The sequence below is a fragment of the Micromys minutus genome (assembly GCF_963924665.1).
Source record: "Micromys minutus genome assembly, chromosome: 31".
NCBI classification, from domain to species: Eukaryota; Metazoa; Chordata; class Mammalia; order Rodentia; family Muridae; genus Micromys; species Micromys minutus.
The window spans coordinates 23,340,678-23,357,247 of NC_137966.1; the positions used below are offsets into that span (position 1 = coordinate 23,340,678).

Genomic DNA, 16,570 nt, shown 5'->3' on the forward strand with positions numbered 1-16,570 from the left:
AGTGACGCATCCTTGAAATATTAAGTATAGTAATCAAATGCAGTGCAAGGCCCTATGCTAAGGCCCTTCAGCCAACCTCCTGGGCTGGAATGCTTCTGTGAAGCTAAGGAGATGGGGTAGTTAAGGAACTCACTGGAGGATTTGTAGCAGGAAGGAAGAAGCAGACCAGCATTTAAACCCAGGCAGTCTGACTCTAGTGTACCTGTAAACGTATTCATGTTCTTCTGATGGCGCCTTCCCGGTGGTCTAGGTCTGTTGTACTGGCCTGTTTTCATCTTCATTCCTTCCATCGTTCTAAGCCGTGACCCATGCCTGTGCTGTCTGCCAGCTGGCATGGGAGTACAAAAGAGCAGCGGTTTTGTACCTATCTCAAGACAACAGGTGAATGATTGTCAAGGGACTGAGTGGTCTATCCTTGGTCAACCCCCACCCTGCCCCCATAGCAGCTTTCCAAGGTCAGAGGCCTTCTCTCATTTGTATGGATGTATTCCCAGTGCCTGATTCTGGACCAGGTACACACTGCATTCACCACAAGTTAGTGGCCTTAGACCTTCGAGAAGCAAAGACACCTGATGTTGTCAGGCGAGAGAGGAAAATGCACACTGCCAGGGGCTTATAGAGCTTTCCTCTTTTCCAGACCCTTTCTGGATATGGTGTATCATGCCCTGGACAGCCCTGATGATGATTATCATGCCCTCTTCGTGCTCTGCCTCCTGTATGCCATGTCTCATAACAAAGGTAAGTAAGCTGTTTGTGACACAGTACTGTGCTCTGTAGCTTCCTTCCTCTTCACTGAGGCAGAGGGAGGGAGGGCCTTTTAGGAAGGAGTGTCCTTCCTAGGAGGCTGACTCCTACAGTGCTCTTCTTTAGCCTCATTACAGTTTCTCAGGTGTCTTCTGTAGACTGAAGCCACAGGCATTGGTGACTCAGGCGTGGTCGGGAAAATTCAAGTGTGGCTGTCAAACCCAGTGAGGCCGCTTCCCACTGTGGCTTTCTACAGACCCCTCGCTGCTTTGCAACTAACCAATAACCACTTTCCTGACATCAGAGACAAGCCAGTCAAATTGGAACCTTGGGTTTACTATTTATAATACTTGATGTTCTTGCCGTGGGCTCAGTGCTAAAATAGCCCTGTGTGGAAGTGCAGGTTTCCTTTCTGAAGAGAGCTGTGGTTCTCCAGCTTCCCTTGTTCAGACTGTGGCCAGGTCCCCGTTCCAGTGCAGCTGACAGTTCACTGGTGTGTACCAGTCCCTCCCTCAGTGCCCAGTGCTGGAAGCTGATTCTGGTGTTGGCCCACCTGGCTCCCCGCCGCCAAGTTTGGAGACTTTCCTCAAGAATATTCACAAGAACTGGAATTAGCATAGTGATTGATACACAGCGTCAAATAACATTAGTGTGGGAGTGGAGAGGCATGATGCTTACTAACAAGAGCCTCTCACTGGAGCAGAACTGAGTGCTTTTTACTTATTCCTAAATCATTAGTCAGTCGGCAGCACAAGAACATCTAATGGCAAATGCCTCCCCTCTGCTGTGGCCCCAGCCTTCCTGTTGGAGGCAACTTGTTGGTCAGTTTCTCACATGCCCTCTGTGAACTTTATTAAGAGGACAAGCAGCTGCACTGTAGACCTTGTGGTGTCTGTGTGGCCTGCCGCTGGGCCTGCTCTTCTCTTGCCATCAGGGTTGACACAGTGTTTGACATCTGTGTGGAAATGCCTGCGGGTGTCTAGGAGATAACTTGTTCTGCATCTCCTTAGTAAATAGCACGAGGGTCAGGTGTGGCTGTTTTCTTGTCCACCCTCCATAGCACCCCCACCCCCACAGCAAGGCTGCTTTTACCCTGTTCTTTGATGATCAGGAGGAACCTTTAGCTTCTCTCTTAACTTCCACCTTTCTGTCCCTATTCTGTGAAATATCTAGAGAGTACCTGCTTTTCCAGCTTGATTTGATTTCAAAGACTCCCTTCCCAGACCTTTTAGCTGGAGGGTTTTCACACTCAGGTGAAGTCTGGTGGAGGTAAGTTTGAGGCAACTCTCATCCACCATCTGTGGCTAAGCAGTGGAAACTGCCTCTCCTCCTCTTTCATCAGGAGCCCAGAGACTGATGAAAGAACCAGGGAAGGACTGGAAAGGACTGCTGGAGACCTCAGCACTCATGAGCCTTCCCGCAAAGGCTCTGATGGTCCCAGTCAGTTCCAAGATGGCTGCAGCTTAGGGTAGTGCCTGCCTGTGGAATGCTTAATGTTGGCTGGGACTGGACTATAGCACACTCAGTCCTGGGCTCAGCCCTGTGTCTAGGCCTCTCCTTCAGGAATGCAGTAGCCGCGGCCACAGTGCCTACACTGCGCCTGTTCCCAGAGAGCCTCTCCTTCCACAGCCGTGTTCCTCTGGCTGTTCTCTCTTTTCCAAGTTTCCACCTACTGACTGTGCTTCTCTCTCAGCCTCCCACTCAGGAACCACCTTCTCCAGAGCTAGCTCCAGTTCTCCCAAGTAACTCGGTTCATTCTACCTGCTGTGAAATTTTACACACATTGCTGGATTTGGCCTGCTAAGTTTTTTTTGTTTGTTTGTTTGTTTGTTTGTTTGTTTTTGTTTTTTTAAAGGTGGTTTTGCTTTGTTTTGTTTTTTGATTGGGATTCACTCTGTAACTAAAGATGACCTGAACTCCAGATTCTCCTGCCTCCAAGTGCTGTGATCACAAGCGTGCACCATCATTCCTGGTGTAGGCAGTGCTAAAGCCTGCTCTGGGTTAGGTTGATACTCGACCAGCTGAGCTAGAGCTGCAGGCCCCAGTGTTAAGGATTTTTGTATCTGTTCATAGATGATACTGATCTATAGATTTCTTGCAGTTCTCTTGTCTGGATGCACTGCAGTTTTGTGCCACCCTTTAAAAAAAACACACACACACAAAAACCAGTATTATTGCCAGTTGGCGCTGGTGCACACCTTTAAACCCAGCATTCAGGAGTCAAAGGCAGGCAACGCAGATCTGCAGAGTGAGTTCCAGGACAGCCAAGGCTACACAGAGAACCCTTGTTCTAAAAACAAAAAACCAGGGGGGAAAACTAGCATTGTGTCTTCTTTAAATGTTCTTGGAACAAGCAGAGCCATCTGGACAAGGTATCCCCCCCCCCCTTTTTTTTTCATTTATTGATTAATTAATTAAATTTTTTTACATCCTGACCACAGTTTCCCCTTCCTCCTTTCCCAGTCCTAGCCCCATCCCCACCCCCAATTCACTACTCCGTTTCTCTTCAGAAAACTGCAGGCCTCCCATGAATATCAACTAGTCATGGCATATCAAGTTGTAGTAAGATTAGGCACCTCCTCTCCTATAAGGCAACCCAGTAGGAGGAAAGGGTCCCGAAGGCAGGCAACAGAGTCAGAGACAGCCCTGCTCCCACTGTTAGGAGTCCCACAGAAGACCAGACTGCACTGCTACAGCTTGTCCAGAGAGTCTAGGTCAGTCCCATGTTCAGTCTGTGGGCCCAGGTTAGTTGATTCTGTGCGTTCTCTTGTGTCCTTGACTTCTCTGACTCCTACAACCCTCCTCCCCCTCTTCCGTATAATTCCCTGAGCTCTGCCTAGTGTTTGGCTATGGATCTCTGCATCTGTTTCCATCAGTTGCCCGGTGAAGCCTCTCTAATGATAATTGGGCCAGATGCCAACCTATGACTATAGCAGATTATTATTAGAAACCATTTTGTTGACTTTTCTTTGTTTCTTTTTTTTATTTGCTTGTTTTTGCCAGTCATGCTTTTTGGTTCTATCCTAGGTCTCAGCTTTTCAATTTCTGGGTCCTGGCCCTCCAGTTGGTGTCAGGGGGTGGGCTTCCTCTTAGAACATGGGTCTCAAGCTAGACCAGTTGTTGGCTGGCCACACCCCAACCCCCCAATTTCTGGGCCACCTTTACCCCAGCACTTGCAGTTTCAAGGTTTTGTGGCTAGGTTGGTGACCCAGTTCCCCTATTGGAAGTCTTGCCTGGTTTCAGGAGATAGCCAGTTCAGGGTTCATGTCCCCCATTGTTAGGAGTCTTAGCTACGGTCACCCTCAGAGCTTTATTTGCATTAGGTTTCTAGCTTGTCCCGGGGATGCCCCTGATTCCTGGTCAAGGAATCTACTATGAGAGGTTTTTTGTTTGTTTTGTTTTGTTTTGTTTTGAGATCAATTATGTAGCCTTAGCTGGCCTCCGACTTACAATCCCCCTGCCTTACCTTCCAAAGTGCTGGATTGCAGGAGTGCTCCAGCGCTCCGGACGCTTCAACCGCCGAGTTTCTCCATGGAGATGTTAGAGTGTCTGCTTTGAGTGAGCTTTGGTGATTTGCATTTTTCAAGGTATTTGTCCATTTCTTCTAGCCTGTCTATTATTACAGATTTGTTCATGGCTCTCCTCTGTCATCTTGCATATCTATAGGATCTTAGTCCGGGCCCCTGTCTAGTTTGTGATATTAATAATTTGGGATCATTTTTTTTTCTGACCACTTTGCCTAGAGGATTATCACCTTTACTAACATTTTAGATGGCTTTCCTGTTTCACTGATTTCTATTCTTAAATTTATTTCATATATTCTGCTGCTTCCTACAGATTTAATTTCTCTTCTGTAGTTTCTTAAAATAAAAGCTTAGATTATTGGTGTGTGTATGTGTGTGTGTGTGTGTGTGTGTGTGTGTGTGTTGCACCCATTCCTGTTTTGAGAGGACTGTAGCCAGACTTTTGGCTACCTTATGGGTTCCTATTTCTACCACCTTTCTCCACCCAAATCCCTCCCAACCCTCTAACACTGAGTAGAAGAGAAAGAAGTCTAGAAGGGAAAGGGAGTGTTAATATCATTAGACTATTTCCTGTTGATTAGGGGCATTGAGTTCCTTAGTGTAATCATCAGGATATCTTCAACCAACAACCAGCAAAAGGAGGAATAGCCCCTCTCGAGACTCTAGCATTTTTATACTCTCTCAAGAGTCCCCAGAATTCCGAATGTCACATGCTTGCAGATCATCAGGCATGCATACAGGCAAAACATTTATATAGACCAGGTAAAATAAGTAAATGCCAAAAAATTTTAAAGAAGTTCATAGTTTCCTCAGGGTGTTACCAACACCAACATGTTGCAGAACATGTGCACTTAGCCTGGAGTTGACTTGTATGTACAAATTCTAGGCAGACCCTTAGCATCCTTGTAGTTGGGAAGCCACACAGGAGATGAGAGCCTGCCTGTAGGAGTCAGGAATGACTTCTGGACCACGTGTTTGAGGAAGAAGTATCCAGAACGAAAGCTGGCAAAGGGCAGAGTCACAGGGTACACAGAGCCAGTGCTCTGTATACACTAGGGTGGGAAGGCAGCATGCTTCAAGCCAGGTGCTTCAAGAAGCCAGCGGGCTGGAGTTATCCTAGGAGGAAGCACAGTGGCCCGAGAGCTCTATTCTTGCGAGCCATAGTGGCTTTGGAGCCAGCTGAGCCAGGAAGTTTCATACCCGCTCTATCCCTCAGGACGGATTCTAGTACTCCAGCCATAAACCATGTGGGATATGGACAATGTAAGGATTGGTGAAACCTAGTACATGCCCCGTGCAAGGTGCTGCTGAATGAACTGGGACCAGTCTGACCAGTCATATCCAAGTGAACAAGAAGAGAAATCAAGGCAGTGAGAAAGAGAAGCAGGAAATGGGAGGGCAGAGTAAGGAGTGGTGGAGGTAGAGCAGGGTACAAGCCAAAGCAGCCAGGGAAGGCTTCTCCAATGGACAGGACAACTTAGAACAGAGCTAGCTGGAAGAGTGCCTTGGAGTTAGCGCTGTAAGGGTGAAGCAGACTGCTCCAGGCAAAGGCCTGCTGTGGGGAAGTACTGACAGGAAGTAGGAGCAGAAAGTAGGCCTATCGAGACTGACCAGGGAGGCCTGTAAAAAGATTCATGTTTATGCCAAGTATAGTAGGAAAACCCTAGAGAACTTAGAAACAGGAAGGTGGCTTGGCAGTTAAGAACACTGACTGCTTTTCCAAAGGACCCAGGTTTGAGTCCCAGCATGGTGGGATTACAACCATCAGTTAACTATGCATATGGTGTGAAGGCATATATACAGGCAAGGTACATGTACACATAAAATAAATAAATTAAAAGATAAGGAGGGGACTGGAGAGATGGCTCAGTGGTTAAGAGCACTGACTGCTCTTCCAGAGGTCCTGCGTTCAAATAACAGCAACCACATTGAGGCTCACCACCATCTGTAATGGAATCTGATGCCCTCTTCTGGTGTGTCTGAAGAGAAGCAACAGTGCACTCACATAAAATAAATAAGTCTAATAAATAAATAAATATGTGAGGAAATATTTTTTAAAGATAAGGGGGAAAAAAAGAATATTTCTAGATGAAAGTTTCCAGAAGAGCCTCCAGCTCTTGAGTTTTTCAGATTGGGGTAGTGAGCTGCTAGAGAGAAGCTGAGTGCCTCACGAGGAAGCAGTGGAGATAGTATAGGCTGCGGAAACGGAGCTGGAAGATCTGTGACAGACTAGGGAATCAGAGCAGGCTGTGCAGATAGGCTGGACATTAGAATTGAGGGGAGGGTGCAGGTCCAGCAAGAGGAGGAGTCAGTGGGGACCCTAGGATTGCTAACGTGCCTTGTGCTAATGCAACAGGAGAGGCTCATGGCTGCGGACCAGGCCCTTTGATGTGGATGGGAACAATCTGGGGATGGCTAAATGCCTGACTCCAGTTTCTGTGTGACAAATAGTGTTTAGAACTAGTGAAATTAGACCATTTAAAACAGGCAAATTAAAGAAAATGCAAAAGCTCAAGTTTAACACCCAAAGACCCTGACACCCTGGGGAAGCTGCTGGTGGAGGGCTATTACACATGGTGTACCAGGCTGGAGACAGGGGCTGCCTCGGGTGACTTTGATGGGTGGCTTTTTTGATTGGCTAGCTTTCTGGTTAGCTACATTTGATTCCAGCTTCCCTTTTCCACGTCCTTTCCCCTGAAGCAGGCCCCAAATAAGATACTCTCCTCTTAGTAGATATTTCCCCCCTTGGAAGACAATTTTAGCCTGAAAGCCTTGTTAATAGAAACCAAATGTGAGCTCAAGCCTTCCAGTAAATCTTAATAGATGAGATTCCACAGTGAAGCGAAGGGCCCACAGTGGGAAGGGTTGCCTGACAGAGGAAGGCGGTGGCATGATTCAGCCGGGCCACATAATAAATTCTGGTTAGGATCTGTAATAGAAAATACAAGTCTGAGTGGGAGCTGTGTGTCCTAGCATCTCACTCCTGTCCTACCCCGCCCCCACTGTTTACCCAGGAGGCACTTTGGGCTTTGGGACTTGTTTTGTTTTGCTAAGAAGTTCCTGGAACACCACCAAGAGGTATGGAAAAGCTGGAAAGTGGGTGACAAGATTCTGGGGATGAGAGCTGGCAGACACCACTTTGCAGATTGCAGCTGGCACAACTCAGAATGGGAAATACATTAGAGACTGACTTACCGTTCCCGTGGCTCAGAACGGTTGGTCTAAAGTTTGCCAGTACTGCCAATGTCCATGAGACCACAGCTAGAAGAACCTGAGGTCACAACAGAAAACAGTAGACATGTTCTCCTGGGTCAGGTCTCCATCTACTTACTTTGTGTAACTTTGCCAAAGATGTCTTCTACCCTTGACCTGTGTACTGCAGCTAAGAAGAATCTAGAAGTCAGAGCTGGGAGGGAAGCTTGTTACCAGCCTCAGTGTAGAGCCATGCCTTTTCTTTCTCTTCTGGGTTCTTGGAATTAGTTAGTTGAAAGTGACACATATCTATACCTACCTCCACTCTGGCCCTTGGCAGGAAAGGAATGAGGCAGCACATGGCCTGCTGGGAAGCAGATCTCAGATCTCAGTGGGCCCTGTGCCGCATATAAAGGTTTCTTTGAAAATTTCCTTGAGGCACTTGAGACTTGAGCAAACAGAACAAAATCTTATTTCAGAGGCTTATCTCAGACAGAGGGAAATGACTGGCAAAGAAGCTGTTGTTCATTTGCCACAGGGCCTGCCTTTCTGTAACTGAAACCCATACTGTATGTGGTCTTGCCAGTGTGCCATCTCATATTTTACATACATGCCCCTGTCATGTTGGGGCATTGACAGGAATAGTGAAAGTGAAGGTTTGACTTTGGTGATGCTTTAGAAAGGTCCCAGTCTATCATGGCTGGAGCATGAGACATTGTATCGTATCCTCAGTCAGAAGCAGAGCAATTCACTTGAAGTTGGTGGTCCCTCTTCTGCTAACCTCTGTGGAAACGCCCTTTCAGACACCCATATTTATATTTCCTGTGACATTCCAAATGTACTCAAGTGGAGTGAGAAGGCAAACCATCATGGACCTTAGCTCTTCAGCACCATCAGGAGTAGTTTGTTTCAGTCAGGTAGTTAAAAATCCCAAATCAAATGCTTCTCTGCACACTGGCTTCCCAAAACTAGTCATGGTCGTGACGCACTGCTTGTGACAGAAAACAAAACCAAATCCAGGCCTCGGTGTCCTGACCTGTGGTTGGACTGTCCTCAAACAGCCAACTGCTTAGGGTCTTGTTTCCACAGCTGCTTGTGTGGTAACCTTTCTTCCTCTCAGTTGTCAAACTGTAGTACTTTCTTGTTTCTTTGGTTATTATTGATTTTTTTGTTTTTGTTTTTGTTTTACTTGTTTGTTTTTTGGTTTAGTTTTGGTCTATTTCCTTTATAATGAGCCAGAATTGATTTAAAGTAATTAAAGTATGACAAGATGGTTCATCAAGTAAAAGTACTTGCTGCCAAGCTTAGCAACCCATGTTTGATCCCTAGGACCCACATGGTAGAGGGAGAGAGCCAACTTTTATAGGTCGTCCTCTGGCCACTGCACTTATGCCACCATAAATAGATACAATTAAATGAGTTAATTCAGTGAATGGTGGCACATATCTGTAATCCCTACTATTTTCAGGAAGGGAGAGAGTTGTTGGTCAGTCTAAGGCTGCATGCCTTTTCAAAAGTAAAAAGCTACCTCTGTTAAGATCTAACCCAGTGGCATTTGAGTTGAGAACAACAGCAAGACACACATACACTGGGCAGATAGCAGGAAGAATGGATGAGCAGGATCTCATAATCTGGGGCAGAGAGGCAGAAAAAGGAGTTGCCTCTGGGCTTTTTGCTACCTCTGTGGCCTTAGCAGGCTTCTTCTTCAAGTTCACTTTATAAAGACTTTTAGTATTTTATTCATCTCTTTTTCCTGTGCTGGCAGTGGAACCAGGATCTTGCAGGCACTAGGAAGAGCCTTCACAACAGGGTCACACCCTTCCTCTAGAAAACACCTTGTCTGCCTATAGAACTTGAGCTTTTTGATAGGTTAGTTTGGAATCAGGTCTTGGCACATGATGAGACCTTCTTGAGAAACACTTGACTGGTGTTGGAGGCTCTAGCTGCTTTCAGGGTGGCGGCAGTGTGGTGTTACTATTGCTGCACACACCTTGAGAGCTGGAGCCCAGGTAGAAGGGCGGATTCAAAGGAACAGAGGACGTCCTAGAGGCTGCAGGAGAGGCAGCAAGGCCGGACACTGAAGAAACTTAGTAGAAAAAACCAAGATCGCAAGAGGTTCTAGTGTTGCCAGGGTAGAAACCAGAGCAGAACGGGGCCTGTGCTATGCATCCAGAGCTGGGAGTAGAACTAGACATGGAGCTTACCTTGAGTGGTAAAGCTAGCCAGAGCACAATGAAGGCTCCTACCCACCCCACTGGCTTCCCACCAACCTCCTATTAAGGCCCTACCTCAACCCTCACCAGCTGTGGGTAGACTGTAATTTTGGGGTGAAAGTCTTAACTGTTCTCATTCTAGCTCCCAAATCATTGACACAAAGGTCTTTTAAGTTTATTAACAAAGTGCAAGCCTAGGTTGGGCAGGTTCTGAGCTATGCTAACCTGCTAAGCTATTGTATCTCACAACCACGTGTCTTTACCTTCAATCTGAGGCTTGCCCTGGCTTGCTCTGCTCCATGTGTGTCTTCTTCAGCGAGTCTTTTGGTGACCTGCTCTTCATGCTTGTCAGGACTCCCCCTGGGACCTCTCCACATGGTCACCTCTTTTTCTCCTTGCACTTGGTCCTCTCTTCCTTTCTTTCTACCTGAGACCTCCTGACTTAGATAGAAAGTGCTGCCCTATTATATTTTCTGCCCAGCCATAGGCTGAGCAGTTCTGTACTAACCAATCTGAGATTATTGGGATACATTCTTTACACAATATTGATACAGGAGATGTTCAATAATCAGTGTACAAGACCACCCCCAAACAACTGTGCCTCAAAGTTTACCTTCAGAAACATAGAGCAGCCAGCCTTCAAGAAAAACTCTTTCTTTGGCCTCCTGCAGCCCGACTTCCACTTTTTTTGAGTTGGATTTTCTTCTACTTCTCTGTCTACCCTTTTGCAACACACACCAAATAGAAGCATATTAGCCAGGTTGCAATTACAAATTCCTATAGGTACCCAGTAAGGGATGGCAGTGAGTGACTACCCAGTGACAACAATCCCAGGGACAGTTACTATAATCAGGACCCTGTCTGCATGGGCCATGAGACTAGAGTTCTAAGGGCTGCAGTATCAAGACAGAACTGCCTCTCACTCTCTGGATCCAGTGACACAGCCAGCCTACGGGCACCTAGGAGAGGTAATGACTGTTACTGAGACCTGGGATACACACCCCTTGAATGCAGCTTTCATAGCAGACTCCCAATGTGGGTGGTACCACTACCCTTTCCTAACTGGATCTCAGTCAACTTTGGAGTCATCTCCAAAAGAAATGCAAAAGCACAGAATCATTCTGAGCCTTGATTTCCTCACCAAAGGCAATGTGGCCCAGAGTGAGGCATTCAGGGATCTGGGAGCCTGGCAGATAAGCCAAGAAAAAATAGGATGCAAGTCTAAAGAAGGCTAGAGCAGTCCAAAGAAAGGGCCTCCCTGTGAAACTCTAGGGAAATCTGTCCCTGGACCTGTCCCTGTTGTCTGTAATGGAGAAGCTGATGGCATAGTGAAAGTGTGGGTGTGCTAGGGAGGAAGAGCAGCAGCTAGGGAGAGAGCTGTTGCCCAGAGCCACAGAGCAGCAGTCCTGTCCTGTGTCCACCCCTCACAGTGGAAGGAAAGAGAGATGTGGGGACAAGATTGACACCTCTGGGGCAATGAAGACCAAAAGGATTGGGTTGTGACTTTTGCCCTAGGATCTAGAGATCTTCCAAGTCAGACACTTGGCATCAAGATACAGAACCCATGAGTTGAGCCTCAAAGCTGTACTGTGGGTGTGAGAGCCCTGCACAACACCAGCCCTCAGGCCATGTTTTCCTCTCCAAGTCATTTCAATAAAGCAGAATACCGCTTAATGGTACCAATGCTGTGCACAAAGCCGGCTTCTCTGAGAGACCAGCAGTCTGCCTCTACTGTTTCACCAAGGTCCTAGATGAAACAGCACCCAATACTCAAGGGTTCTGAGAAGTGCCACCTTCCCAACTGGAATAACAGGAAAAGCTATGCTTCAGGCATAAACAGTCCACGGGGGTCTCTGTGCTTGGGTCGAGCACTGTTTATTTCTGCAGTATTTCTCAAGCTCCACGTCAGCAGAGAGGACAGGAGTGTGCAGAGTCCTGCCCTGGTCATCACTGCCCTGGCCAGCACTGGCAGGTCTCTTGCCATCCCAGCTCCTGGCACCTCTTCAGGAAAAATATTATCCTGGCTATGGTTACAGACTTGCCCATTTTCTTTCCTTATCCACCCTCCACCCCACCCTCTCCTTTGTCTTTCATTACATACTATTCATTTCCCCTGGGGGGGTGATATTCTTTGTGTCTTGGTGATGGATATGCTTTATGAGTTTTACTTTTTGTACATCTGCTTAGGCTAAAGGTTTAATTCAGCCCCTCTTTGCTGGTCCTCAGGAGCAGGGCACCTGCCCCTCTCAGCTCAGAACGTGCCGCTAACATATGATAGCTCTTTGCGTTTATCAGTGAGAGCTTAAGGCTACGATTGTTGGGCCTTGTCTGTGCTCCTTGGGTCTATGTCTGCATGGAGCAGAAAGGGCTGCCCTTCGTGCACACAGACTTGACAGAGAACACAATGAGTTACTCTGGTGAAAGCTCCTCCTTTTCTACCTCTACCTCACTGATAAGTGCCTGACAGCCCTTGTTTCTAATAGAGACCGAGTAGGCCTCGGGCCACAGTGAGTTCAGTCAGCAGTCATTGGTTAGAATGTGAGAACATTATTCCATCTGGCTTTCATAGTTACCGTTAATTTTCACACCAAGTTGATGTCCTATTCACAAATAGCAATAGAAAATAAATGTTTTGTATAGTAGTGTGTGTGTGTGTGTGTGTGTGTGTGTGTATGTATTCATGTGGGTTTAGGGGTATATGTGTGTTCATGTGTTCATGCGGGTTTAGGTATGTGTGCATGTGCATGTGTTTGGAGGCTAGAAGCAAACCTTGGGTGTTCATAGGTACCACCCCCCTTGCTTTTTGTGATGAGGTCTCTCACTGGCCTGGAGCTCACTGATTGGACTAAGCTGTCTGGCCAATGAGCCGGGATCTTCTCAATGCTAGGATTACAGTATGTGCCACATTCTGTACTTGGCATCTGATAGATGGCATGGCTTGAACTCAGGTCCCTGATACGTGTGCAAGCATTTTACCAGCAGAGGCATGTCCCCACCCTCAGAAAATGTATGTTGTGATATATCTATGCACATTCAGTGTACATGGAACCTAGACAGAAGCTAGACAAGGCAGTGACCAGGCCTGACATCACTGAGAAGGAACACAGTGGCTGCTGCTGCAGACTCCACCCCCACCCCCAAAGAGCCTTTAGGAAGAAGACTCCCACTGAGCAGCTTTGTCAAGGGCCATTTTTCTTCTTTCTCCATTCCAGGCATGGATCCTGAAAAACTAAAACGAATCCAGCTCCCGGTGCCAAGTGAAGCTGAGAAAACCACCTACAACCACCTGCTGGCAGAGAGGCTCATCAGGATCATGAACAATGCTGCCCAACCAGGTATCCTATCTTGGAGGATGTATGGGAACAGATTCCTAGCCAGACACATGAACCATAGGCTCTAAATCTGCTCCTGTTGAGAAGCTAGAAAACTCTCAGCCTTCCTTTCCCCGGGCACCGACATCTGCCTTCTGTTGCAGGCAGGACTCAGTCTCTGAAGCTGTGTGTACCTTCAGGTGTAATCACACCTCTCTTCTCCCTCTACACCAGCCTTTCTTTCCTGCTTTCATCCTGGCTGGGACCCTCCTCTCTGGGGAGTCTGAGGCCATGTTGTGGGGATGAACTAGGCTGAGAATCTGAGTGAATCAACAGGTTTGAAGGTTGGGTGAGGGTACACTCTTGTGCCCAGTGTCTCCAGTGGTTTGACCCAGCACCGATCTGTAGCCAGCCACTAAGGCAACGAGAGCAGTGGGACTTGAACTGAGTGGCTAAGAGTGTTCTTGGCCTAGTACTAAATGCCTCAAGTTGCACAGGACCTCTACAGCTCAGAGTCATCTGTCCTGGAATGTCAATGCTGTGTGCAGCTCTGCAAAGACACTAAAAAGGAGTGAGATCATCTGGCCTCCTGTCTGACCAGGGAAGAGAAGTGTGGTTAGAGCAGCCTAGTGTGTAAGCCTGGGGGCCAACTGGGGTTGCTGAAGCACTGACTGGAGCAGCATGTGTGTGACTATCCTAGCAAGTGGGAGAGGGGCCTGGAGAGCCAGGTCACTGGCCTCAGGAAACAGTAGGTATCATAACAGCTATGGAATGGATGCCTTCTGAATGCATCCTACTTACCAGCCAAGAGCCATCGCTAATGGTCTTCAAAGTCCCAGAAGCTGGAGATTGTAGACATGGGTGTCTTGTGCTCAGAGCAAAGGTCAAGACAAGACCAGCACCGGAGACCCACATGCATGGTCTGTAAAGGCCTAGATGAAGAGAGAGGTGTCATTGATTGAGCCCTTGAGACACTGCCTGTAACTAGAAGTGACAAAAGAGAAATGCCTCAGGACTCTGAGCCAGGAGAAAGGACACAGGGTGTGACTCAAAACATTTGGTACTTGTTGGGTCAGTTATCGCTGAGAAATTCATTTAAAGGAGGCAGAGCCTTTTCCTGGGACTGGGGTCAGGGGCGAGTTTTGGGGGACAGGGGAAACAGTTGGTGCCACATAGGTCAGGGTATTGAGAGAATTGTGCTATAGTCAAGGATAGGGTCAACTCTGGCTGGAACTTGTGAAGGCAGGAACTTGATGGCCAGTAGAGGGAGTAGAACCACTCTGGAGAGAGCAGAGGGGTAGAAGGTCTGCTGATGGTGGGACTATGGAAGTGAGCAGAGACCAACCAGCGCTAGGCTTTTATCATGCTAAACAAGACCTGCTTTGCATGTATATTGCTTTAGCATTTGTAAACACAAACTTTTCTTCTCACCTGCTGCAACCTCACCTACAGCAAAAGGGCTGTTGTCTGGGGTGTGTCCCTGGAGTGCTCCTGCCTGAGCCTCAGTATCTTAGACCTCAGGGACAAAGCCCAAAGCCCCTCTGCCCTCATTCTCCTGCTACACTTCCACCTTTCCTTAGAGACAAAGCACAAAGGCCCGTGGGGCAGTTTGCTTAGAGTAGTTGGCCTTACCTTACTTACGGAAGCCAGTGCCCACCCCATCCCCACTGCCCTGACAGATTTTATAAGTCAGCCATTGTGTTTGTGTTTGCTTATCAGTTTCTGCTTATAGAGTTGAAGCTAGTCTGGGTTGGGTTTCTGTTAACTGTGACCAAATTGTGGTGAGCTTCATGCTGTACGAACCAACCCAGGCCTGGAGCCAGATGCTGTGTAAGCCCCCAGGAGGAAATCTCTACAGCACCCAGTGTGCTCAGTCCCGTGGGAAGGAGAGTTTGGAGCCTCTTTCTGGACACCTTCTGAAGACTGGCGATGTCAGCAGGAGCAGGGAGGTGGCTAGTGCTGGCTGCCAGGCCTACTCATTCACCCCATAACTGTTCTTGTTCTCACACACCCAGCACAGGAGAGCTGTGACCTTCTGCACTGGGCCCCTTTGCCTGTTGTCACCTGATCAGTGACCAGGGTGGGAACACCTAGGGCTCACAAGCCTGGGTGCTGAATGTCGTAGAGTGCAGATGTGTACTGTAGAGATGAGGGAGAAGTAGGCAGAGGGGAGAGGCCAGGCTGAACATGGCCAGCAGACTGAAGTGGACCATGAGAGGAGAGAGGACAAGAGGGCAAGAGAGGAGTGGCCAACCAAGAGAGGTGGCCTGGGCAAGAAACTAGTGTAGCTAAAGTGGCTGAGTTATATAGGGATCTGGCTGAGGAAAGGGAAATAGAACCCAGCCCCTGAGGAGAAGTTTAGGGTAGTGGGTGGGATGGGAAGTGCTGAGTGACACTTGTCCTGAGTTTGAGACTTAGCAAGTCGCATGACCTACAGTGGGTGATATAGAATGCTGGCCTATGTCCGTACCTGGAAGAGGGAAACATGCTGGACAGGCACAGCTGCAGCACAGCCTCCTGCCTTCTTCCACCGTCCCTTGCTCACACCTGACAAAGGGACTTAAAGGGGAGTGTTGACCCATAACTTACTGATAAGGGGATTGATCTATGTTGGTTCCCACCCCCATTCCCACCTGGATGATAGGCCACTGCCTATCAGGTGTTGATTAACCTCAAAGAAGGAAAACAAGAGCCTATTGGGGTGCAGACTGGACTTTGGGGGTACTGGGCTGACTGATGTGCTCTGTAGATGGCAGGATCCGGTTGGCTACACTGGAGCTGAGCTGCCTGCTCCTGAAGCAACAAGTACTGACCAGCTCTGGCTGTGTCATCAAGGATGTGCACCTGGCCTGTCTGGAGGTGAGACCATGCCTTCCCCTTCCTTCCTGTGCTAAGATCAGTCATGAGGCTGCTGGCACTGTCTGTTCTTGACATAGGCTGAGACACCTGTGACCCCTTGCCCCAAGGTCCTGCTGAAGTGCACTTGTCCGGAGGAGCCTACCCCATCCAGACCACTGGAAAGTCCCACATTCTTGCACTGTGGTGGTTTATTTTAGAGATTACCCCTGGAGTTTTCAAATGTTCCTTTTGTATGACAAAGCTTTTATACATGTAGAAATATAGCTACCTACAGAGTGTGTGTGTGTACGAGTGTACAGGTGTACAGGCATGCACACATGAAGGTTTGCCATATTATGTCATTTTTCATTATTTTTGTTCCCTACCATGATTTTTAGAAAAACGGAAGAAGTGCAGAGGTGAAAAAAAAACAACTGAGAGTTGACCCTTGGATATATATATATCTATTCTGATCCACTCCGTGTGTGTGTGTGTGTGTGTGTGTGTGTGTGTGTGTGTGTGTGTGCTCGCACGTGCAGGTATACATGCACTGGTTTTGTGTTTTATTAAGGAGGGGACATTATAGCTGTATTTTGTAACTCAGTCACCCACTGTTTCCCCTTAGATCTGCTTCCCTCACACCTTCCTTCTTCTTCAACAGGGTGCAAGAGAAGAGAGTGTTCACCTTGTACGTCATTTCTATAAGGTACTTAGCAGCACATCTGGACAGTAGCATGGGGTATCTCTC

At 47.7% G+C, this 16,570-nt stretch overlaps 1 protein-coding gene across 4 annotated transcripts in view; it reads left to right on the forward strand.

Annotated features, from left to right (window-relative positions):
* CLEC16A (C-type lectin domain containing 16A) overlaps positions 1-16,570 on the forward strand; it is a 184,615-nt gene that overhangs the window by 64,338 nt on the left and 103,707 nt on the right. For all 4 annotated transcript variants that reach the window (XM_080942201.1, XM_080942202.1, XM_080942204.1 and 1 more), the window contains 4 exons: positions 638-738; positions 12,886-13,008; positions 15,734-15,843; positions 16,484-16,528. In XM_080942201.1, the coding sequence (XP_080798327.1) occupies positions 638-738; positions 12,886-13,008; positions 15,734-15,843; positions 16,484-16,528 (379 nt within the window). The remainder of the gene's footprint in view (positions 1-637; positions 739-12,885; positions 13,009-15,733; positions 15,844-16,483; positions 16,529-16,570) is intronic.